The sequence below is a fragment of the Pseudophryne corroboree genome, chromosome 3 (genome assembly GCF_028390025.1).
Source record: "Pseudophryne corroboree isolate aPseCor3 chromosome 3, aPseCor3.hap2, whole genome shotgun sequence".
NCBI classification, from domain to species: Eukaryota; Metazoa; Chordata; class Amphibia; order Anura; family Myobatrachidae; genus Pseudophryne; species Pseudophryne corroboree.
In genome coordinates, this window is record NC_086446.1 from 366836915 (window position 1) to 366863025 (window position 26111).

The 26111-nt window shown below is 47.9% G+C and overlaps 1 protein-coding gene across 5 annotated transcripts in view; it reads right to left on the minus strand.

Moving 5' to 3' along the window:
• ZNF652 (zinc finger protein 652) overlaps nucleotides 1–26111 on the minus strand; it is a 210184-nt gene that overhangs the window by 4375 nt on the left and 179698 nt on the right. For all 5 annotated transcript variants that reach the window (XM_063959854.1, XM_063959855.1, XM_063959858.1 and 2 more), the window contains 2 exons: nucleotides 22356–22471; nucleotides 21297–21441 (listed from right to left, as the gene is read on the minus strand). In XM_063959854.1, coding sequence (XP_063815924.1) covers nucleotides 21297–21441; nucleotides 22356–22471 — 261 coding nt within the window. The remainder of the gene's footprint in view (nucleotides 1–21296; nucleotides 21442–22355; nucleotides 22472–26111) is intronic.

The following is a 26111-nucleotide window of genomic DNA, read 5'->3' on the forward strand; positions in this document are numbered from 1 at the left end:
GCCTCGCAGAAGCCAAGGCCAACAGCGCGATGGCCTTCCACGTAAGAAACTTGACGTTAACGTCCTGTAAAGGCTCAAACCATTCCGATTGCAGGAACTGCGACACCACGTTGAGATCCCAAGGTGCCGTAGGAGGCACAAAGGGCGGTTGGATGTATAGAACCCCCTTCAAAAAGTCTGAACCTCAGGGAGAGAAGCCAATTGTTTCTGGAAGAAAATGGATAAGGCCGAAATCTGGACTTTTATGGAGCCCAAACGTAGGCCCACATTCACACCTGACTGCAGAAAGAGAGAAAACGTCCCAGTTGAAATTCCACCGCAAGAAATTTCCTGTACTCACACCAAGAGACGTATTTCTTCCAAATACGGTGGTAATGTTTAGAGGTTACCCCCTTTCTGGCTTGGATCAGGGTTGGAATAACCCTATCCGGGATCCCTTTCCGGCCTAGAATTTGACGCTCAACCTCCATGCCGTCAAACGTAGCCGTAGTAAGTCTTGATAGAGGAACAGCCCCTGCTGGAGAAGGTCCTCGCGAAGAGGTAGAGGCCACGGGTTCTCTAGGAACATCTCCAGTAGATTCGCATACTAGGCCCTTCTTGGCCAGTCTGGAGCAATGAGAATTGCTTGAACCTTTTCTTTTTTTATTCTTTTGAGAATCTTTGGGATCAATGGGAGTGGTGGAAACACGTACACCATCTGGTAGACCCATGGAGTCACCAGAGCGTCCACCGCCACTGCTTTCGGGTCCCTCCACCTGGACCAATACCGCTTGAGCTTCTTGTTGAAACGAGAGGCCATCATGTCGATTTGTGGCATTCCCCACCGACGTGTCAAGCAAACGAACACCTCAGGGTGAAAGCCCCACTCTCCATATAACCTTCCATATTGCAGCGCCTCGTAAGCGGCTGCCATCTATCCCTGAAGGCAAATGCATAGATGCACCGATATCCGGGTTTGTCTCAGAACATCCCACACCATTGACTGGATCATCAATGCCTTTTCCAACCGAAGGCATACCCTTTGTGCCTCCGTATCCAGTATCATCCCTAGGAACGGAAGCCTCCGCGTTGGTTCCAGATGAGATTTTGGTAGGTTCAGAACCCACCCGTGGTCCTGGAGTAGTCGGGCTGAGAGGGCAATGTTGACTAACCACCTCTCCCTGGATGGAGCTTTTATCAGCAGATCGACCAGGTACGGTATTATGTTCACTCCCTGTTTGCGGAGAAGAAACAATTTCTGCCATTACCTTGGTGAACACCCTCTGTGACGTAGAGAGGCCAAATGGCAGGGCCTGGAACTGGTAGTGACAGTCCTGTAAGGCAAACCTTAGATAAGTCTGATGAGGCAGCCAAATCGGAATATGAAGGTACTCATCCTTGATATCCAAAGACACCAAGAATTCCCCCTCTTCCAGACCTGAGATCACCGCTCTCAGAGACTCCATCTTGAACTTGAATACCCATAAGTACGGGTTCAACGACTTGAGATTTAAAATGGGCCTCACCAAACCGTCCGGTTTCGGAACTACAAACAGGTTGGAATAATAACCCTGGTTTTGCAGTTGAAGTGGAACTGGAACAATGACCTGAGTCTGTACTAGTTTTTTAATTGCTTCCTGTAAAGTCATACTTGCTTCTTGAGAAGCTGGTAAGCCTGATTGTGAGGAGGGAGTTCCTGAAACTTCAGATTCTTCAAGTCTGTAGCCCTGGGCTATAAGATCTTTGACCCAGGGATCCTGACATGACGTTGCCCATATTGGACTTTAGAATCTCAAACGGGCTCCTACCTGCCTGTCCTCCAGGCAGTGCGGACCACCGTCATGCTGAAGGCATAGAGGAAGCAGAACCAGGGTTCTGTTCCTGTGAACCAGCAGCTGCTGGTTTTCTGGGTTTACCTCTGTTGCCTTTGAAGGCTGTAGAACAGGCATTCCCAACCACGGTCCTCAAGGCACACCAACAGTGCAGGTTTTAGTGATATCCAGGCTGCAGCACAGATGGTTAAATCAAAATAACTGATCTACTAATTAAGTCACCTGTGCTGAAGCCTGGATATCACTAAAACCTGCACTGTTGGTGTGCCTTGAGGACCGTGGTTGGGAATGCCTGCTGTAGAAGAACCTTTGGGTTTTTTTTTTTTTTTAAACTTCGCTGTCCGAAAGGACTGCAGAGTTGGAGCAGTGTAGGATTTTCTTCCCCTGCTATGACCCCCTGGTCTTGCTGAGGTGTTCTTGAGTCCATGTAGAGGAGCTGCGCTTCCCTGTTAATCTGCCTGTGTATAGCTGTAGAGGGAAAATAAGATTTTACTTACCGGTAAATCTATTTCTCGTAGTCCGTAGTGGATGCTGGGGACTCCGTAAGTACCATGGGGAATAGACGGGCTCCGCAGGAGACAGGGCGCTTTAAGAAAGAATTTGGATACTGATGTGCTCTGGCTCCTCCCTCTATGTCCCTCCTCCAGACCTCAGTTAGAGAAACTGTGCCCGGAAGAGCTGACAGTACAAGGAAAGGATTTTGGAATCCAGGGCAAGACTCATACCAGTCACACCAATCACACCGTATAACTCGTGATAAACTTACCCAGTTAACAGTATGAACAACAACGGAGCATCAGATCAACCCTGATGCAACAAACATAACCCTTATTTAAGCAATAACTATATACAAGTATTGCAGAAGAAGTCCGCACTTGGGACGGGCGCCCAGCATCCACTACGGACTACGAGAAATAGATTTACCGGTAAGTAAATTCTTATTTTCTCTAACGTCCTAGTGGATGCTGGGGACTCCGTAAGGACCATGGGGATTATACCAAAGCTCCCAAACGGGCGGGAGAGTGCGGATGACTCTGCAGCACCGAATGAGCAAACACAAGGTCCTCCTCAGCCAGGGTATCAAACTTGTAGAACTTTGCAAAGGTGTTTGAACCTGACCAAGTAGCCGCTCGGCAAAGCTGTAATGCCGAGACCCCTCGGGCAGCTGCCCAAGAAGAGCCCACCTTCCTTGTGGAATGGGCCTTAACTGATCTAGGCAGCGGCAACCCAGCCGCAGAATGAGCCTGCTGAATCGTGTTACAGATCCAGCGAGCAATAGTTTGCTTTGAAGCAGGCGCCCCAAGCTTGTTGGAAGCATACAGGATAAACAAAGATTCTGTTTTCCTGACCCTAGCCGTTCTGGCTACATAAACCTTCAAAGATCTGACCACATTTAGTAACTGGGAATCCTCCAAGTCACGAGTAGCCACAGGCACCACAATAGGTTGGTTCATATGAAAGGATGACACCACTTTTTGCAGAAATTGTGGACGGGTCCGCAATTCTGCCCTGTCCATATGGAAAACCAGATAGGGGCTTTTATGTGACAAAGCCGCTAATTCTGACACACGCCTAGCTGAAGCCAAGGCTAATAGCATGACCACCTTCCACGTGAGAAATTTTAACTCCACGGTTTTGAGTGGTTCAAACCAGTGTGACTTCAGGAAACTCAACACCACGTTAAGATCCCAAGGTGCCACTGGAGGCACAAAAGGGGGCTGAATATGCAGCACTCCCTTTACAAACGTCTGGACTTCAGGAAGAGAAGCCAGTTCTTTTTGAAAGAAAATGGATAGAGCCGAAATCTGGACCTTAATGGAACCCAATTTCAGGCCCAAAGTCACTCCCGACTGTAGGAAGTGAAGGAAACGGCCCAGCTGGAATTCCTCCGTAGGGGCATTCCTGGCCTCACACCAAGCAACATATTTTCGCCATATACGGTGATAATGTTTAGCCGTCACGTCCTTCCTAGCCTTTATCAGCGTAGGAATGACCTCCTCCGGAATGCCTTTCTCCGATAGGATCTGGCGTTCAACCGTCATGCCGTCAAACGCAGCCGCGGTAAGTCTTGGAACAGACAGGGCCCCTGTTGCAACCAGTCCTGTCTTACAGGAAGAGGCCACGGTTCCTCTGTGAGCATTTCTTGCAGATCTGGATACCAAGTCCTTCGTGGCCAATCTGGAACAATGAGTATCGTTCTCACTCCTCTTTTTCTTATTATTCTCAGCACCTTGGGTATGAGAGGAAGAGGAGGAAATACATAGACCGACTGGAACACCCACGGTGTCACTAGTGCGTCTACAGCGATCGCCTGAGGGTCTCTTGACCTGGCGCAATATCTCTATAGCTTTTTGTTGAGGCGGGATGCCATCATGTCCACCTGTGGCAGTTCCCACCGCCTTGCAATCTGCGTGAAGACTTCTTGATGAAGTCCCCACTCTCCCGGGTGGAGGTCGTGCCTGCTGAAGAAGTCTGCTTCCCAGTTGTCCACTCCCGGAATGAACACTGCTGACAATGCTATCACGTGATTTTCCGCCCCAGCGAAGAATTCTGGAGGCTTCTACCATCGCCACCCTGCTCCTTGTGCCGACTTGGCGGTTTACATGAGCCACTGCGGTGATATTGTCTGACTGAAACAGAACCGGTTGGTCGCGAAGCAGGGACTCCGCTTGACGTAGGGCGTTGGATATGGCCCTTAGTTCCAGGATGTTGATGTGAAGGCAAGTCTCCTGACTTGACCACAGCCCTTGGAAATTTCTTCCCTATGTGACTGCCCCCCACCCTCGGAGGCTTGCATCCGTGGTCACCAGGACCCAGTCCTGAATGCCGAATCTGCGACCTTCGAGAAGGTGAGCACTCTGCAGCCACCACAGGAGACACACCCTGACCCTGGGGGATAGGGTGATTAACCGATGCATCTGAAGATGTGATCCGGACCACTTGTCCAGTAAATCCCATTGGAAGGTCCTCGCATGGAACCTGCCGAAGGGAATGGCCTCGTATGATGCCACCATCCTTCCCAGGACTCGAGTGCAGTGATGCACTGACACCTGTTTTGGTTTTAATAGATTCCTGACCAGTGTCACAAGCTCCTGAGCTCTCTCTATCGGGAGATAAACCCTTTTCTGGTCTGTGTCTAGGATCATTCCTAGGAGAGGCAGATGAGCTGTAGGAACCAACTGCGACTTTGGAATATATAGAATCCAGCCGTGTTGCCGTTACACTTCCAGAGAAAGTAATACGCTGTTCAGCCACTGCTCTCTTGATCTCGCTTTTATGAGGAGATCGTCCAAGTACGTGATAATAGTGACCCTTGCTTCCGCAGGAGCACCATCATTTCCCCCATTACCTTGGTGAACATTCTCGGGGCCGTGGAGAGACCAAACGGCAACGTCTGAAATTGGTAATGACAATCCCGTACCCCAATTCTGAGGTACGCCTGATGAGGTGGATAAATGGGGACATGAAGGTATGCATCCTTTATGTCCCGAGTCACCATAAAATCTCCCCCTTTCAGGCTTGCAATGACCGCTCTTAGCGATTCCATCTTGAACTTGAACCTTTTCAGGTATATGTTCAGGGATTTTAAATTCAATATGGGTCTGACCGAACCGTCCGGTTTCGGGACTACCACATGGTCGAATAATAACCCCCTCCTTGTTGGAGGGGAACCTTGACCACCACCTGTTGAAGATACAATTTGTGAATTGCAGTTAACACTGTTTCCCTCTCGTGGGGGGAAGCCGGCAGGGCCGTCGGTGAGGGGGCATCTTCTCAAAGTCCAGCTTGTATCCCTGAGACACAATATCTATTGCCCAGGGATCTAACAGGGAGTGAACCCACTTGTGGCTGAACTTACGAAGGCGTGCCCCCACCGGGCCTAGCTCCGCCTGTGGAGCCCCAGCGACATGCGGTGGATTTTTGTAGAGGCCGGGGATGACTTCTGTTCCTGGGAACTAGCTGTGTTGTGCAGCTTCTTTCCTCTGCCCCCGCCTCTGGCAAGAAAGGACGCACCTCGGACTTTCTTGTTTCTTTGTTCGAAAGGCTGCATTTGATAATGTCGTGCTTTCCTAGGCTGTGTAGGAATATAAGGCAAATATCAGCATTACCAGCTATAGCTGTGGAGACCAGGTCCGAGAACCCTTCTCCACACAATCCTCAGCCTTCCATATGCCTCTTAAGTCGGCATCATCTGTCCATTGCATGTTCTACAGGACACGTCAAGCAGAAATCGACATAGCTTTGACTCTAGGACCCAGTATACTCATGTCTCTTTGGGCATGTTTTATATATATATATATATATATATATATATATCTATCTCTACATACTAGGGTCTCAATCTCTGCTGATAAGGTACCTGTCCACGCTGCCACAGCGCTATAAACCCATGCCGACACAATCGCCGGTCTGAGTAGTGTACCAGAATGTGCACGCTATCTGCAGGATCCCTGAGAATAGCTGTTACGTCAGGGCTACCTCTTGGGCAAACGTGACACCCTAGGGGAAGATTCCCATCCTATCCTGGCCCTAGTGGGGAAAGGATACTGCCTGAGAATTCTTTGTGGGAAACTGCAGTCTCTTGTCTGGAGATTCCCGCTCTTTTTCATCATGAGAGGAGGGAAATTTACCTCAGCTTTCTTCCCCTTAAACATGTGTACCCTTGTGTCAGGGACAGATGAGTCATCAGTGATATGCAAATCATCTTTTATTACAATAATCATATTGAATACTTTTCTGCCATTTTGGCTGTAACTTTGCATTATCGTAGTCGACACTGGAGTCAACCTCCGTGTCGATATCAGTGTTTATTATTTTGGATAGTGAGCATTGAGAGACTCTGAAGGTCTCTGCGACATAGGGACAGACATGGGTAGATTTCCTGTCTGTTCTCTAATCTTTTGTGCAATAAATTCACCTTAGCACTTAATTACACATATCCAAACACGACGGAGACACCCTCACACACACATATTTGCTCTATCACCTCCTTAGGGGAGCCTTTTACCTCAGACATGTCGACACACACGTACCGACACACCACACACTCAGGGAATGCTCATCTGAAGACAATTCCCCCATAAGGCCCTTTGGAGAGAGTATGCCAGCACACACCCCAGCGCTATTAACCCAGGAATAACACAGTAACTTAATGTTAACCCAGTAGATGCTGTTTATATTGATTTTTGCGCCTAATTATGTGCCCCCCCTTTCTTTTTACCCTCTTCTACCGTGTACCTGCAGGGGAGAGACTTGGGAGCTTCCTCTCAGCGGTGCTGTGGAGAAAAAACATGGCGCTGGTGAGTGCTGAGGAAGAAGCCCCGCACCCTCAGTGGCGGGCTTCTGTGCCGCGTTTCTGTGTAAAAATATGGCGGGGGCCCATGCATATATACAGTGCCCAACTGTTTATATGCCCACTTTTGCCAAGAGGTCTCTAATTGCTGCACAGGGCGCCCCCCCCCCTGCGCCCTGCACCCTACAGTGACCGGAGTATGTGGGTTTAGTGTGGGAGCAATGGCGCACAGCTGCAGTGCTGTGCGCTACCTCATATGAAGACTGGAGTCTTCTGCCGCCGATTTCGAAGTCTTCTTGCTTCTGTCACCGGCTTCTGTCTTCCGGCTCTGCGAGGGGGACGGCGGCGCGGCTCCGGGATCGGACGACAAAGGGTGCGATCCTGTGTACGATCCCTCTGGAGCTAATGGTGTCCAGTAGCCTAAGAAGCAGGACCTATCTTCAGTTAGTAGGGCTGCTTCTCTCCCCTCAGTAGAGAGTCTGTTGCCAGCAGATCTCTCAGAAAATAAAAAAATAAGATTTTACTTACCGATAAATCTATTTCTCGTAGTCCGTAGTGGATGCTGGGGACTCCGTCAGGACCATGGGGAATAGCGGCTCCGCAGGAGACAGGGCACAAAAGCAAGCTTTTAGGATCACATGGTGTGTACTGGCTCCTCCCCCTATGACCCTCCTCCAAGCCTCAGTTAGGTACTGTGCCCGGACGAGCGTACACAATAAGGAAGGATCTTGAATCCCGGGTAAGACTCATACCAGCCACACCAATCACACCGTACAACTTGTGATCTGAACCCAGTTAACAGTATGATAACAATGAAGTAGCCTCTAAAAAAAGATGGCTCACCACAATAATAACCCGATTTTTGTAGCAATAACTATGTACAAGTAATGCAGACAATCCGCACTTGGGATGGGCGCCCAGCATCCACTACGGACTACGAGAAATAGATTTATCGGTAAGTAAAATCTTATTTTCTCTAACGTCCTAGTGGATGCTGGGGACTCCGTCAGGACCATGGGGATTATACCAAAGCTCCCAAACGGGCGGGAGAGTGCGGATGACTCTGCAGCACCGAATGAGAGAACTCCAGGTCCTCCTCAGCCAGGGTATCAAATTTGTAGAATTTTACAAACGTGTTCCCCCTTGACCACGTAGCTGCTCGGCAAAGTTTTACAGCCGATACCCCCTCGGGCATCCGCCCAAGAGGAGCCCACCTTCCTTGTGGAATGGGCATTTACAGATTTTGACTGTGGCAGGCCTGCCACAGAATGTGCAAGCTGAATTGTACTACAAATCCAACGAGCAATAGTCTGCTTAGAAGCAGGAGCACCCAGCTTTTTTGGGTGTATACAATATAAACAGCAAGTCAGACTTTCTGACTCCAGCCGTCCTGGAAATATATATATATATATATATATATATATATATATATATATATATAATCTACATATTTTTAGGGCCCCGACAACGTCTAGCAACTTGGAGTCCTCCAAGTCCCTAGTAGCCGCAGGCACCACAATATGTTGTTTCAGGTGAAACGCTGACACCACCTTAGGAAAAAACTGGGGACGAGTCCGCAGTTCTACCCTGTCCGAATGGAAAATCAAATATGGGCTTTTTTAAGACCAAGCCACCAATTCTGACAATCGCCTGGCCGAAGCCAGGGCCACATCATGGTCACTTTCCATGTGAGATATTTCAAATCCACAGATTTGAGCGGTTCAAACCAATATGATTTGAGGAATCCCAACACTACGTTGAGATCCCACGGTGCCACTGGAGGCACACAAGGGCTGTATATGCAATACTCCCTTGACAAGCGTCTGGACTTCAGGAACTGAAGCCAATTTTTTCTGGAAGAAAATCTACAGGGCCGAAACTTGAACCTTAATGGACCCCAATTTGAGGCTCATAGACACTCCTGTTTGCAGGAAGTGCAGAAATCGACCCAGTTGAAATTCTTTTGTGGGGCCTTCCTGGCCTCACCCATGCAACATATTTTCACCACATGTGGTGATAACGTTGTGCGGTCACCTCCTTCCTGGCTTTGACCAGGTTAGGTATGACCTCTTCCGGAATGCCTTTTCCCTTAGGATCCGGCGTTCAACCGCCATGTTGTCAAACGCAGCCGCGGTAAGTCTTGGAACAGACAAGGTCCCTGCTGGAGCAGGTCCTTTCTTAGAGGCAAATGTCACGGTTCCTCTTGGAACAGACATGGTTCTTGCTGAAAGCAAATTCCATCTTAGCTCCCGAGGCTATTAGTCCTCTGTGAGCATCTCTTGAAGTTCCGGGTACCAAGTCCCTCTTGGCCAATCCGGAGCCACAAGTATAGTTCTTACTCCTCTACGTCTTATAATTCTCAATACCTTGGTTATGAGAAGCAGAGGAGGGAACACATACACCGACTGTTACACCCACGGTGTTACCAGGACGTCCACAGCTATCGCCTGAAGGTCTCGTGACCTGGCGCAATACCTGTCCCGTTTTTTGTTCGGGCGGGACTCCCTCATGTCCACCTTTGGTCTTTCCCAAAGGTTCACACTCATGCGGAAAACTTCCCGATGAAGTTCCCACTTTCCCGGGTGGAGGTCGTGCCTGCTGAGGAAGTCTGCTTCCCAGTCGTCCACTCCCGGAATGAACACTGCTGACAGTGCTATCACATGATTTTCCGCCTAGCGAAAATCCTTGCAGTTTTGACCACTGCCCTCCTGCTTCTTGTGCCGCCCTTTCTGTTTACGTGGGCGACTGCCGTGATGTTATCCCACTGGATCAATACCGGCTGGCCTTGAAGCAGAGGCCTTGCTAAGCTTAGAGCATTATAAATTTGCTCTTAGCTCCAGTATATTTATGTGGAGAGAATTCTCCAGACTTGATCACACTCCCTGGAAATTTTTTCCCTGTGTGACTGCTCCCCAGCCTCTCAGGCTGGCCTCCGTGGTCACCAGCATCCAATCCTGAATGCTGAATCTGCGGCCCTCTAGAAGATGAGCCCTCTGTAATCACCACAGGAGAGACACCCTTGTCCTTGGATATAGGGTTATCCGCTGATGCATCTGAAGATGCGATCCGGACCATTTGTCCAGCAGATCCCACTGAAGAGCTCTTGCGTGAAATCTGCCGAATGGAAGCGCTTCGTAATAAGCCACCATTTTTACCAGGACTCTTGTGCAATGATGCACTGACACTTTTCCTGGTTTTAGGAGGATCCCGATTAGCTCGGATAACTCCCTGGCTTTCTCTTCTGGGAGAAACACCTTTTCCTGGACTGTGTCCAGTCCCTAGGACCAGCAGACATGTCGTCGGAACTGCGGTTTTGGAATATTTAGAATCCACCCGTGCTGTCGTAGAACTACTTGAGATAGTGCTACTCCGACCTCCAACTGTTCTCTGGACCTTGTTCTTATCAGGAGGTCGTCCATTTTCTTTGAAGACGAATCCTCATTTCGGTCATTACCTTGGTAAGGACCCGGGGTGCCTTGGACAATCCAACGGCATCGTCTGAAACTGATAGTGACAGTTCTGTACCACGAACCTGAGGTACCCTTGGTGAGACAAGCAAATTTTTGGGACATGGAGGTAAGCATCCCTGATGTCCCGGGACACCATATAGTCCCCTTGTGCTATCACTGCTCTGAGTGACTCCATCTGGATTTGAACCCTTGTAAGTGTTCAAATTTTTCAGATTTAGAATCGGTCTCACCTAGCCTTCTGGCTTCAGTACCACCATATAGTGTGGAACAATACCCCTTTCCTTTTGTAGGAGGGGTAATTTTATTATCACCTGCTGGGAATACAGCTTGTGAATTATTTTCAATACTGCCTCCCTGTCGGAGGGAGACATTGGTACAGCAGACTACAGGAAACTGCGAGGGGGGAAACGCCTCGACATTCCAATCTGTACCCCTTGGATACTACTTGTAGGATCCAGGGGTCCTGTACGGTCCCAGCGTCATGCTGAGAACTTAGTAGAAGCGGCGGAGGGCTTCTGTTCCTGGGAATGGGCTGCCTGCTGCAGTCTTCTTCCCTTTCCTCTATCCCTGGGCAGATATGACTCTTATAGGGACGAAAAGACTGAGGCTGAAAAGACGGTGTCTTTTTCTGCAGAGATGTGACTTAGGGTAAAAAACGGTGGATTTTCCAGCAGTTGCCGTGGCCACCAGGTCCCATGGACCGACCCCAAATAACTCCTCCCCTTTATACGGCAATACATCTTTGTGCCGTTTGGAATCTGCATCACCTGACCACTGTCGTGTCCATAAACATTTCTTGCAGAATATGGACATCGCATTTACTCTTGATGCCAGAGTGCAAATATCCCTCTGCGCATCTCGCATATACAGAAATGCATCCTTTAAATGCTCTATAGTCAATAAAATACTGTCCCTGTCAAGGGTATCAATACTTTTAGTCAGGGAATCCGACCAAGCCACCTCAGGTCTGCACATCCAGGCTGAGGCGATCGCTGGTCACAGTATAACACCAGCATGTGTGTGTAAACTTTTTAGGATATTTTTCAGCCTCCTATCAGCTGGCTCCTTAAGTACGGCCCTATCTGTATATGGTACCGCTACTTGTTCTGATAAGCGTGTGAGCGCCTTATCCACCCTGAGGGGTGTTTCCCAATGCGCCTTAACTTCTGGCGGGAAAGGGTATACCGCCAATAATTTTCTATCGGGGGAAACCCACGCATCATCACACACTTCATTTAATTTATCTGATTCAGGAAAAACTACAGGTAGTTTTTTCACCTCACACATAATACCCTTCTTTGTGGTACTTGGAGTATCAGAAATATGTAACACCTCCTTCATTGCCCTTAACGTGTGGCCCTAAAGGAAAATACGTTTGTTTCTTCACCGTCGACACTGAAATCAGTGTCCGTGTCTGGGTCTATGTCGACCGACTGAGGTAAATGGGCGTTTTTACAAGCCCCTGACGGTGTCTGAGACGCCTGGACCGGTACTAATTTGTTCGCCGGCCGTCTCATGTCGTCAACCCACTTGCAGCGTGTTGACATTATCACGTAATTCCATAAGTAAGCCATCCATTCCGGTGTCGACTCCCTAGAGAGTGACATCACCATTACAGGCAATTTGCTCCGCCTCCTCACCAACATTTTCCTCATACATGTCGACACACACGTACCGACATACAGCACACACATAGGGAATGCTCTGATAGAGGACAGGACCCACTAGCCCTTTGGGGAGACAGAGGGAGAGTTTGCCAGCACACACCAAAATGCTATAATTATACAGGGACAACCCTTATATAAGTGTTCCTCCCATATAGCATTTAATATATATGTATATCGCCAAATCAGTGCCCCCCCTCTCTGTTTTAACCCTGTTTCTGTAGTGCAGTGCAGGGGAGAGCCTGGGAGCCTTCCCCTCAGCCTTTCTGTGAGGGAAAATGGCGCTGTGTGCTGAGGAGAATAGGCCCCGCCCCCTTTTCGGCGGGCTTCTTCTCCGGAGATTGTGAAGTCTGGCAGGGGTTAAATACATCCATATAGCCTCAAGGGCTATATGTGATGTATTTTTCGCCATACAGGTATTCTACATTGCTGCCAGGGCGCCCCCCCCCGCGCCCTGCACCCTCCGTGATCGCTGTGGGAAGTGTGCTGACAGACAATGGCGCACAGCTGCAGTGCTGTGCGCTACCTGAGGAAGACTGAAAAGTCTTCTGCCGCCTGGTTCCGGACCTCTTCAATCTTCAGCATCTGCAAGGGGGTCGGCGGCGCGGCTCCGGGACGAACCCCAGGGCGAGACCTGTGTTCCGACTCCCTCTGAAGCTAATGGTGTCCAGTAGCCTAAGAATCCAATCCATCCTGCACGCAGGTGAGTTGAAATTCTCTCCCCTAAGTCCCTCAATGCAGTGAGCCTGTTGCCAGCAGGACTCACTGAAAATAAAGAACCTAAAAACTTTTTCTAAGCAACTCTTTAAGAGAGCCACCTAGATTGCACCCTTCTCGGACGGGCACAAAAAATAAGATTTTACTTACCGATAAATCTATTTCTCGGAGTCCGTAGTGGATGCTGGGGTTCCTGAAAGGACCATGGGGAATAGCGGCTCCGCAGGAGACAGGGCACAAAAAGTAAAGCTTTTCCAGATCAGGTGGTGTGCACTGGCTCCTCCCCCTATGACCCTCCTCCAGACTCCAGTTAGGTACTGTGCCCGGACGAGCGTACACAATAAGGGAGGATTTTGAATCCCGGGTAAGACTCATACCAGCCACACCAATCACACCGTACAACTTGTGATCTAAACCCAGTTAACAGTATGATAACAGCGGAGCCTCTGAAAGATGGCTTCCTTCAACAATAACTCGAATTTGTTAACAATAACTATGTACAATTATTGCAGATAATCCGCACTTGGGATGGGCGCCCAGCATCCACTACGGACTCCGAGAAATAGATTTATCGGTAAGTAAAATCTTATTTTCTCTATCGTCCTAGTGGATGCTGGGGTTCCTGAAAGGACCATGGGGATTATACCAAAGCTCCCAAACGGGCGGGAGAGTGCGGATGACTCTGCAGCACCGAATGAGAGAACTCCAGGTCCTCCTTAGCCAGAGTATCAAATTTGTAAAATTTTACAAACGTGTTCTCCCCTGACCACGTAGCTGCTCGGCAAAGTTGTAATGCCGAGACCCCTCGGGCAGCCGCCCAAGATGAGCCCACCTTCCTTGTGGAGTGGGCCTTTACAGATTTAGGCTGTGGCAGGCCTGCCACAGAATGTGCAAGTTGGATTGTGCTACAGATCCAACGAGCAATCGTCTGCTTAGACGCAGGAGCACCCATCTTGTTGGGTGCATACAATATAAACAACGAGTCAGATTTTCTGACTCCAGCTGTCCTTGCAATATATATTTTTAATGCTCTGACAACGTCCAGTAACTTGGAGTCCTCCAAGTCACTTGTAGCCGCAGGCACTACAATAGGCTGGTTCAGATGAAATGCTGACACCACCTTAGGGAGAAAATGCGGACGAGTCCGCAGTTCTGCCCTGTCCGAATGGAAAATCAGATATGGGCTTTTGTAAGATAAAGCTGCCAGTTCTGACACTCTCCTGGCCGAAGCCAGGGCTAGAAGCATGGTCACTTTCCATGTGAGATATTTCAAATCCACCTTTTTTAGTGGTTCAAAAACCAATGAGATTTTAGAAAGTCCAAAACCACATTGAGATCCCACGGTGCCACTGGAGGCACCACAGGAGGCTGTATATGCAGCACTCCCTTAACAAAGGTCTGGACTTCAGGGACTGAAGCCAATTCTTTTTGAAAGAAAATCGACAGGGCCGAAATTTGAACCTTAATAGATCCCAATTTGAGACCCATAGACAATCCTGATTGCAGGAAATGTAGGAATCGACCCAGTTGAAATTCCTCCGTCGGAGCACTCCGATCTTCGCACCACGCAACATATTTTCGCCAAATTCGGTGATAATGTTGCACGGTTACTTCCTTCCTTGCTTTAATCAAAGTAGGAATGACTTCTTCCGGCATGCCTTTTTCCTTTAGGATCCGGCGTTCAACCGCCATGCCGTCAAACGCAGCCGCGGTAAGTCTTGAAACAGACAGGGACCCTGCTGAAGCAAGTCCCTCCTTAGAGGTAGAGGCCACGGATCTTCCGTGATCATCTCTTGAAGTTCCGGATACCAAGTCCTTCTTGGCCAATCCGGAACCACTAGTATCGTTCTTACGCCTCTTTGCCGTATAATTCTCAATACTTTTGGTATGAGAGGCAGAGGAGGAAACACATACACCGACTGGTACACCCAAGGCGTTACCAGCGCGTCCACAGCTATTGCCTGCGGATCTCTTGACCTGGCGCAATACCTGTCCAGTTTTTTGTTGAGGCGAGACGCCATCATGTCCACCATTGGTCTTTCCCAACGGGTTACCAGCATGTGGAAGACTTCTGGATGAAGTCCCCACTCTCCCGGGTGAAGATCGTGTCTGCTGAGGAAGTCTGCTTCCCAGTTGTCCACTCCCGGGATGAACACTGCTGACAGTGCTATCACATGATTCTCTGCCCAGCGAAGAATCCTTGCAGCTTCTGCCATTGCACTCCTGCTTCTTGTGCCGCCCTGTCTGTTCACATGGGCGACTGCCGTGATGTTGTCCGACTGGATCAACACCGGTTTTCCCTGAAGCAGAGGTTCTGCCTGGCTTAGAGCATTGTAGATTGCTCTTAGTTCCAGAATGTTTATGTGAAGAGACGTTTCCAGGCTCGTCCATACTCCCTGGAAGTTTCTTCCTTGTGTGACTGCTCCCCAGCCTCTCAGGCTGGCGTCCGTGGTCACCAGGATCCAATCCTGTATGCCGAATCTGCGGCCCTCCAATAGATGAGCACTCTGCAACCACCACAGAAGAGACACCCTTGTCCTTGGAGACAGGGTTATCCGCAGGTGCATCTGAAGATGCGACCCTGACCATTTGTCCAACAGATCCCTTTGGAAAATTCTTGCGTGGAATCTGCCGAATGGAATTGCTTCGTAAGAAGCCACCATTTTTCCCAGGACTCTTGTGCATTGATGTACAGACACCTTTCCTGGTTTTAGGAGGTTCCTGACAAGCTCGGATAACTCCTTGGCTTTTTCCTCCGGGAGAAAAACCTTTTTCTGAACCGTGTCCAGAATCATCCCTAGGAACAGCAGACGAGTTGTCGGCATTAACTGGGATTTTGGAATATTCAGAATCCACCCGTGCTGTTTTAGCACTTCTTGAGACAGTGCTAATCCCATCTCTAGCTGTTCTCTGGACCTTGCTCTTATTAGGAGATCGTCCAAGTATGGGATAATTAATATGCCTTTTCTTCGAAGAAGAATCATCATCTCGGCCATTACCTTTGTAAAGACCCGAGGTGCCGTGGACAATCCGAACGGCAGCGTCTGAAACTGATAGTGACAGTTTTGTACAACGAACCTGAGGTACCCCTGGTGTGAGGGGTAAATTGGAACGTGGAGATACGCATCCTTGATGTCCAAGGATACCATAAAATCCCCCTCTTCCAGGTTCGCTATCACTGCTCTGAGTGACTCCATTTTGAACTTGAACTTCTTTATGTACAGGTTCAAGGACTTCAGATTTAGAATAGGCCTTACCGAGCCATCCGGCTTCGGTACCACAAAAAGAGTGGAATAATACCCCTTCCCTTGTTGTAGAAGAGGTACCTTGACTATCACCTGCTGAGAGTACAGCTTGTGAATGGCTTCCAAAACCGTCTCCCTTTCGGAGGGGGACGTTGGTAAAGCAGACTTCAGGAAACGGCGAGGTGGATCTGTCACTAATTCCAACCTGTACCCCTGAGATATTATCTGCAGGATCCAGGGATCTACTTGCGAGTGAGCCCACTGCGCGCTGTAATTTTTGAGACGACCGCCCACCGTCCCCGAGTCCGCTTGAGAAGCCCCAGCGTCATGCTGAGGCTTTTGTAGAAGCCGGGGAGGGCTTCTGTTCCTGGGAAGGAGCTGCCTGTTGCTGTCTCTTCCCTCGACCTCTGCCTCGTGGCAGATATGAATAGCCCTTTGCTCTCTTATTTTTAAAGGAACGAAAGGGCTGCGGTTGAAAAGTCGGTGCCTTTTTCTGTTGGGGAGTGACTTGAGGTAGAAAGGTGGATTTCCCGGCTGTAGCCGTGGCCACCAAATCTGATAGACCGACTCCAAATAACTCCTCCCCTTTATACGGCAAAACTTCCATATGCCGTTTTGAATCCGCATCGCCTGTCCACTGTCGCGTCCATAAAGCTCTTCTGGCCGAAATGGACATAGCACTTACGCGTGATGCCAGTGTGCAGATATCCCTCTGTGCATCACGCATATAAAGAAATGCATCCTTTATTTGTTCTAACGACAGTAAAATATTGTCCCTGTCCAGGGTATCAATATTTTCAATCAGGGACTCTGACCAAACTACCCCAGCACTGCACATCCAGGCAGTCGCTATAGCTGGTCGTAGTATAACACCTGCATGTGTGTATATACTTTTTTGGATATTTTCCATCCTCCTATCTGATGGATCTTTAAGTGCGGCCGTCTCAGGAGAGGGTAACGCCACTTGTTTAGATAAGCGTGTTAGCGCCTTGTCCACCCTAGGAGATGTTTCCCAGCGCTCCCTAACCTCTGGCGGGAAAGGGTATAATGCCAATAATTTCTTTGAAATTTTCAGCTTTTTATCAGGAGCAACCCACGCTTCATTACACACGTCATTTAATTCTTCTGATTCAGGAAAAACTATAGGTAGTTTTTTCACACCCCACATAATACCCTGTTTAGTGGTACCTGTAGTATCAGCTAAATGTAACGCCTCCTTCATTGCCAAAATCATATAACGTGTGGCCCTACTGGAAAATACGGTTGATTCGTCACCGTCACCACTGGAGTCAGTGCCTGTGTCTGGGTCTGTGTCGACCGACTGAGGCAAAGGGCGTTTTACAGCCCCTGACGGTGTTTGAGTCGCCTGGACAGGCACTAATTGATTGTCCGGCCGTCTCATGTCGTCAAACGACTGCTTTAGCGTGTTGACACTATCCCGTAGTTCCATAAATAAAGGCATCCATTCTGGTGTCGACTCCCTAGGGGGTGACATCCTCATATTTGGCAATTGCTCCGCCTCCACACCAATATCGTCCTCATACATGTCGACACACACGTACCGACACACAGCAGACACACAGGGAATGCTCCTAACGAAGACAGGACCCACTAGCCCTTTGGGGAGACAGAGGGAGAGTTTGCCAGCACACACCAAAAGCGCTATATATAACAGGGATAGCCTTATAATAAGTGCTCCCTTATAGCTGCTTTATATATATAAAAATATCGCCATAATTTTGCCCCCCCTCTCTGTTTTACCCTGTTTCTGTAGTGCAGTGCAGGGGAGAGACCTGGGAGCCGTCCTGACCAGCGGAGCTGTGAGAGGAAATGGCGCCGTGTGCTGAGGAGATAGGCCCCGCCCCTTTTTTGGCGGGCTCGTCTCCCGCTATTTAGTGAATCCAGGCAGGGGTTAAATATCTCCATATAGCCTCTGGGGGCTATATGTGAGGTATTTTTAGCCTTTATATAGGTTACATTTGCCTCCCAGGGCGCCCCCCCCCAGCGCCCTGCACCCTCAGTGACTGCGTGTGAAGTGTGCTGAGAGGAAAATGGCGCACAGCTGCAGTGCTGTGCGCTACCTTTAGAAGACTGCAGGAGTCTTCAGCCGCCGATTTTGGACCTCTTCTGACTTCAGCATCTGCAAGGGGGCCGGCGGCGCGGCTCCGGTGACCATCCAGGCTGTACCTGTGATCGTCCCTCTGGAGCTGATGTCCAGTAGCCAAGAAGCCAATCCATCCTGCACGCAGGTGAGTTCACTTCTTCTCCCCTCAGTCCCTCGTTGCAGTGATCCTGTTGCCAGCAGGACTCACTGTAAAATAAAAAACCTAAGCTAAACTTTTTCTAAGCAGCTCTTTAGGAGAGCCACCTAGATTGCACCCTTCTCGGCCGGGCACAAAAATCTAACTGGAGTCTGGAGGAGGGTCATAGGGGGAGGAGCCAGTGCACACCACCTGATCTGGAAAAGCTTTACTTTTTGTGCCCTGTCTCCTGCGGAGCCGCTATTCCCCATGGTCCTTTCAGGAACCCCAGCATCCACTAGGACGATAGAGAAACCTAACTGAGGCTTGGAGGAGGGTCATAGGGGGAGGAGCCAGTACACACCATGTGATCCTAAAAGCTTGCTTTTGTGCCCTGTCTCCTGCGGAGCCGCTATTCCCCATGGTCCTGACGGAGTCCCCAGCATCCACTAGGACGTTAGAGAAATCCTAACAAAATACTTTCTTTTTAGCAAGCTCAGGAGAGCTCACTAAGTTGCACCCAGCTCGTCCGGGCACAGATTCAAACTGAGGTCTGGAACAGGGACATAGCGGGAGGAGCCAGAGCACACCAGTATCCAAATTCTTTCTTAAAGTGCCCTGTCTCCTGCGGAGCCCGTCTATTCCCCATGGTCCTTACGGAGTCCCCAGCATCCACTAGGACGTTAGAGAAAATGGCGCTGGTGAGCTGCTGGATCAGCTCAGAGTGAAGGCTCGCCCCCTTAATTGCGCGCAGTCTTCCCGTTTTTATTTTATACTGGCTGAGGTAATTATTCTGTTCTACAGTGGGTTAAAATCCCTGTAGTGCACTGCCAGTGTGGGTATCAGTAGTGGCTTCAGCTCCCTGAAGCCTGGAGTGCAGCCTGCATGTCAGTGCTGCGCTCCTACCCTTGTGCCGCCATTACAGCCGGCGACCCGTAGCCGTGACGCTGGCCACCTAACTCACCACTCTTCTGGCTGTTAGGGGTGGTGGCGTGCTGCCGGTCTGTACGCTTGTCGTGGTGGGGGTTTGCGAATAGGACCCTCAGGAGCTCAGTGTCCGGTCAGCGGGGAACGGGACCATTAACCCTATGGAGGTTGGTCGGTCTGTCCGTCCGTGTCGTCCCCCCCCTAAGTCCCACGAAGTAGGCAGTCTGGTGCCAGCCAGACCTGCCTGAAAACAATAGAAAAAAAAGAAATGCAGAAAACTCTTCAGGAGCTTCCCAAGCGTGACCGGCTCCTCCGGGCACACCTCCGGGCACATTTTCTAAACGGAGTCTGGTAGGAGGGGCATAGAGGGAGGAGCCAGCCCACACTATCAATTTCTTAAAGTGCCCATGGCTCCTAGTGGACCCATCTATACCCCATGGTACTAATGTGGACCCCAGTATCGCCTAGGACGTAAGAGAAGTTAAATTAAGCAAATTGTGTTTATATGTCATCCTTAGTGTCAGTGATGTGTTGAGGGACAGGATTCACTTCTGTTTGTAAACGTATTTTAGGATTGGAAGCCACCAACACTGGTTTTGCCTATTACACTGACCATAAATAATGTCAATTGGTCCTGGAATTCCAATCCAAGGCACTCCCTGCAAGTGCCCTGAGTAACCCCAGGGTGCATAGGCACAGTTTGAGAACCACTGGTTTAGAGAATATTGTGGAATGGTGTCCTAAATTAGTAAAAACATCATATTCCAAATGGAACCCAGAGGCTTATAAAATCACTGACCATATTTGGCACTAACAATCATTAGTAATTATACTGCTTACAAATAATGGTCTTTAAGGAGACACACAAACATGAAAATGGTGTATATAAATAGGTACTCCAACACATTATCTTCCAGGGAGAATTGTTTAATTTGACTACGAATATTTCAATATGACTTCTTATGGACAAAGTTTAGCTCAAAATGTCACAATTTATACCATTCGTTACAGGAGATGCAAGTGTTGGTCAATCACTTTTTACTATGTTGCAAGTACTTGGCATTATCACCGATTAATCAATAGTCCCGACTATAATCCCGATAGCCCAAGCTAGGATGAGTGAGTGGATAGAGCAAGAGATGTCAAAGAGAAGTGCCTACAGTAGTTGCTCTTGGCTACATGAGCTGTATACCGTTCTAAATGCCACAGCAATAAAACAAAACAAAAAAAACTTGCCTATCAATTTTTTAGCAATAGTAATAAGACACGTGTCAAACGTACAAACCTTTATTTCCGTAAAATAAAATAATTTGTATTTGTTTGCTACCAATGAAGAATTAAAATAATCTTGAACACAGAGGGGGGAATTCAATTATTTTTTGGGTGCCCTGCCCCCAATGGAGCAATTCTATACTTTCTCCATCTGGCGCAAATACAGCGGGTGCCCATTATTTCTGCTCACACACTCCTGAGATGGCGAGCAGAAATGTGTGAAAAGAATGGCTATTTAGGCTTGACATGTGCGAAAAGCAATGGATGCCCAGTGCCTGAACAATTGAATATCGCCGTGTCTACAGTGACGGGCAAACTAAAACAATTGAATTGACCACATAAAATAAAATGCAATATCGACTTCCAAAATGGCTGAATATCTCTTGGGGAACTTAAAGTGCACCTGTCACCTACCTGAAAGTAGTTGAAGAATGAGTTTTTGGAGTAGTAGAATTCAGTGCTCGTAAGAATGCAGCTAGGATCATCATTGAGATATGTGGTTCCCAATGAAGTGACAGGCGGTATTCTCAAAAATTAAAGGTCTCACTGTCTAGTAGTAAGCAACTGCAGAATCCTAGCCATCCTCTTCACCACCTAACCAAAGCATACATTAGCAAACACAGGTAGAGGCAGAAACAGTGGAGGGAATAATCTTACCAGTGTGTGTTTTCATGTGCTCATCAAAATACTGCTTCATGTTGAAGTCTTTGCCGCACCACTGGCACATGAACTGCTTGTGTCCGATGTGAATGCTCATGTGTGAACGCAGCTGATACTTGTACTGAAACCGCTCATCGCAGTTCTGAAGACAGAAAAAGCTGTTAAGAGTACCTGGCATATGCATGCTTTGGAGAGAGCCACCATTAAAATGGCAAGTGAAGAGAGTAAAAACATACAGCAAAGGCTGTGCATTACTGTCTTACTGAACTAAATAACTGGTGTGTTCGGACTCCACTAAATGTGCACCTCATGCTCTCACTGCTCTGCAACATGCTGCCATGTAACGAGGAGAGTGATGCGATAAATAAACAGACAGAAGTACAATGATACTGTAGCTTGCTGTGCAGAAACACACTGCGGTGAATATCAGGCTAACACTGAATAATGTACAGTATATTACCTCCAAGGGTCATACCAAAAGAATTCAATTTTGGAAATATATTTGTGGACCTTTAAAAATGGTTTCGATGTATTTAAAAGCTATTTCTAGTATATGTGTGGGAAGTTATGACACCATTCACAATGTATATAAACTGTTCATACTGGAACTATGTTTTTCTTCTGACAACCATTAGGTTACAAGATGTGACAGCAGATAACCAGGCAAAGAATGGCATGGCCACAAACTAGTTGCCTCTGCAAGTTAGGGGCATCTGGTTGGAATTTGTAGCTTCTCCCTTTGTTTGCACAGGTTTCTTCTGGGTCTCCCAGTCTATTACCACAGTACCAAAATATGAATCGGCTTCTTGCAAAAGTGGACACCTGTGCAGGTCTGTGTGATAGTTCATTTAGACTCCAACAAGACAGTGTCTGATTAACCAGAGCTTTTCAGAGTATACTGAATTAATATCATGGTACTATGCAAATAAATAATAACAAACATTGCTTTTATTCTTTTATGTATCTGCATTAATATAGTTACATAGAACCATAAATGAAAACATTTCAATACCAAGTGCTTGGAAAGGACTAGGGATCACAGGACTCACACCTCACCTCACATCTGAAAGGCTTTTCTCCCGAGTGTTGTAGAGAGTGAACCTTCAAGGACATACTTCTCTTGAATGATTTACCACATGTCTCACAGGTGAATGGCATGTCTTTTGTGTGAGCTGCATAGAAAGTAGAAAAAAATTAAATAAAACGCACAAAAAAAAAAAAAACCCCAACCATAATACACGTCAGATGAATACTTGGCCATGCAAGATGGGGAAAAGAAAATCTCTGTTCAATGAAAGTACAAATCGTAATCTGTTTAACAAATTTACACTAATGACTAAAAATAGGTGGATTGAATTTAATAAACATGCTAATCATTTTCAAGCAATACAATTGGAATATAAATCACCACAACGTTAATGCTAATCGTGTAGAGAAAGAGGAATCACTAAGTGAAATCTGGCTACTTTAGAAGGTAACTACTTTTCAACTTCAAATGAATATAATATACATTAAGGGGTGTATTCAACTCAAGTCGGATTTCCCGATTTGTCGGATTAACGGGAGTAATAGGTCGAATTCAGATTTCGACCTATTCAATCATACTCCCGTTTATCAGATAAGTCAGAAAATCCAACTTGTCGGATAGCACGTGGATCAGCGGCTTACGTGTTTTGTCGGATTTGCGGCCAAATCAGACAGGTTTTTAGCCCCGTTTCAGACAAAGTCAATCAGACTTCAAAACGAAAAGTCGGTTTGGCATTGTCGGGAACGGCCAAATCCTGTTGGATTTGAATGAGAATTAAATACTGCATTGTCGGATGAATACACCACTAAGATGACATTTCACGTTGTAGCAATGATCACACATTACGTATAACAAACAGAATCCTTTATTAATTTACTCTTGATTTAGGAAGCACAAAACTCAATAACTGGGAAATACTGTCTCCATATACACTACTGGTTAAAAGTTTAAAAGAAAGGCCTTTTACAGAACAAGTGACTGGTTAAGAACTTACAGCTGTTCAGTAGTCCACTGTAGCCTCTTTTTCATTGCTGCTGAAGACTAAGGGGTATATGCAATTGCGGTCGAATTCCCGAAATTGTCGAAAAACTGGACTTTTTCGCCCAAAAAAAAAAAATTCGACAATGCAATACAGTACTTTCCGTCAAAAAAACGGACTTTCCAAATTCGACTTTTTGAAATTCGACTTTTGTCAAATTCTACTTTTCTGCAATGGTACAAATGCGGCAATTCGACAAAAGTATATTCAATTGAAGTTTGGAAATTCGACAACAGTGCTTTTAGACAATAAATTCGTCATTTTCAATCCGCCACACTTTGGTGGGTGAAACTAATAAAAAAAATGTAAAACATGTTTTGGTGTTTTTTTTATTGCTAATAGCATATCTATTTATATTAGAAGGGATTAGGTACTTGGTTTGTCTTTTTGGGAGGCACAAGTATTATTTATATATTTAAAAAAAAAAAAAAAAATATATATATATATATATATATATATATATATATATTTTTTTTTTTAGATGGAATGGTAAAATCCCGAAAAAAAAAGGCGTGGGGTCCCCCCTCCAAAGCATAACCAGCCTCGGGCTGAGCCGGTCCTGGTTCTAAAAATCCGGGGGAAAAATGGACAGGGGATCCCCCGTATTTTTAAAACCAGCACCGGGCTCTGCGCCTGGTGCAAAAAATACGGGGGACAAAAAGAGTAGGGGTCCCCCGTATTTTCTACACCAGCATCGGGCTCCACTAGCTGGACAGATAATGCCACAGCCGGGGGTCACTTTTATACAGTGCCCTGCAGCCGTGGCATTAAATATCCAACTAGTTACCCCTGGCCGGGGTACCCTGGGGGAGTGGGGACCCCTTCAATCAAAGGCACCCCCCCCCCCCTAGCCACCCTAGGGCCAGGGGTGAAGCCCGAGGCTGTCCCCCCCATCCAAGGGCTGCGGATGGGAGGCTGATAGCCTTGAGAAAATGTAAAGAATATTGTTTTTTCCTGTAGTACTACAAGTCCCAGCAAGCCTCCCCCGCAAGCTGGTACTTGGAGAACCACAAGTACCAGCATGCGGGAGAAAAATGGGCCCGCTGGTACCTGTAGTACTACTGGAAAAAAAATACCCAAATAAAAACAGGAGACCTTGAGAGTAAAACTTTATTACACACCTGCCGACACACACATACTTACCTATGTTGACCCGCCGACTGCCACGTCTCCTGATCCGACGATCCGGGGTACCTGTGAATCAAATTATACTCACCTCAATCCAGTGTCCAGATATAAATCCACGTACTTGGCAAAAAAACAAACCGCATTTACCCGGACCACGCACTGAAAGGGGTCCCATGTTTTCACATGGGACCCCTTTCCCCGAATGCCGGGACACCAACGTGACTGCTGTCACCGAGGTCCCTTCAGCCAATCAGGAAGCGCTACTTCGTTGCACTCTGCTGATTGGCTGCACGTCTGAGCTGTCAGACAGCGCCTCGCAAAGCCTCTCCATTATACTCAATGGTGGGAACTTTGCGTCAGCGGTGAGATCACCCGCGGTCAGCCGCTGACCGCGGGTAACCCCACCGCTACCCGCAAAGTTCCCACCATTGAAAGTAATGGAGAGGCTTTGCGATGCGCTGTCTGAGGTCACACGCGCATACAGCCAATCAGGTGAGTGCAACGAAGTAGCTCTTCCTGATTGGCTGAAGGGACCTCGGTGACAGCAGTCACGTGGGGTCCCGGCATTCGGGGAAAGGGGTTCCATGTGTAAACATGGGACCCCTTTCAGTGCGTGGTCCGGGTAAATGCGGTTTGTTTTTTTGCCAAGTACGTGGATTTATATCTGAACACTGGATTGAGGTGAGTATAATTTGATTCACAGGTACCCCGGATCGTCGGATCAGGAGACGTGGCAGTCGGCGGGTCAACATAGGTAAGTATGTGTGTGTCGGCAGGTGTGTAATAAAGTTTCACTCTCAAGGTGTGTGTCTCCTGTTTTTATTTGGGTATTTTTTTCCAGTAGTACTACAGGTACCAGCGGGCCCGTTTTTCTCCCGCATGCTGGTACTTGTGGTTCTCCAAGTACCAGCTTGCGGGGGAGGCTTGCTGGGACTTGTAGTACTACAGGAAAAAACAATATTCTTTACGTTTTCTCAAGGCTATCAGCCTCCCATCCGCAGCCCTTGGATGGGGGGGGGGGAACAGCCTCGGGCTTCACCCCTGGCCCTAGGGTGGCTGGGGGGGGAGGACCCCTTGATTGAAGGGGTCCCCACTCCCCCAGGGTACCCCGGCCAGGGATGACTAGTTGGATATTTAATGCCACTGCCGCAGGGCACTGTATAAAAGTGACCCCCGGCTGTGGCATTATCTGTCCAGCTAGTGGAGCCCGATGCTGGTGTAAAAAATACGGGGGACCCCTACTCTTTTTGTCCCCCGTATTTTTTGCACCAGCACCAGGCGCAGAGCCCGGTGCTGGTTTTAAAAATACGGGGGATCCCCTGTCCATTTTCCCCACGGATTTTTAGAACCAGGACCAGCTCGAAGAGCCCGAGGCTGGTTATGCTTTGGAGGGGGGACCCCACGCCATTTTTCCCCGAGTTTTTCCCCCGTTTTTAAAAAAAATGGAACAAATCCGTCAAATCGGCCGTTTTTCGGCAGCGGGACTGTCGAATCCGTTTTTTATTGCATATGGTCAATTTCGGCACCCACTTGCCGAAATTAGACTGTCGAATTGAAAAACGGACGATAATTTGCCGCGATTCGCCGCTAATTGCATATACCCCTTAAAGATCTTATA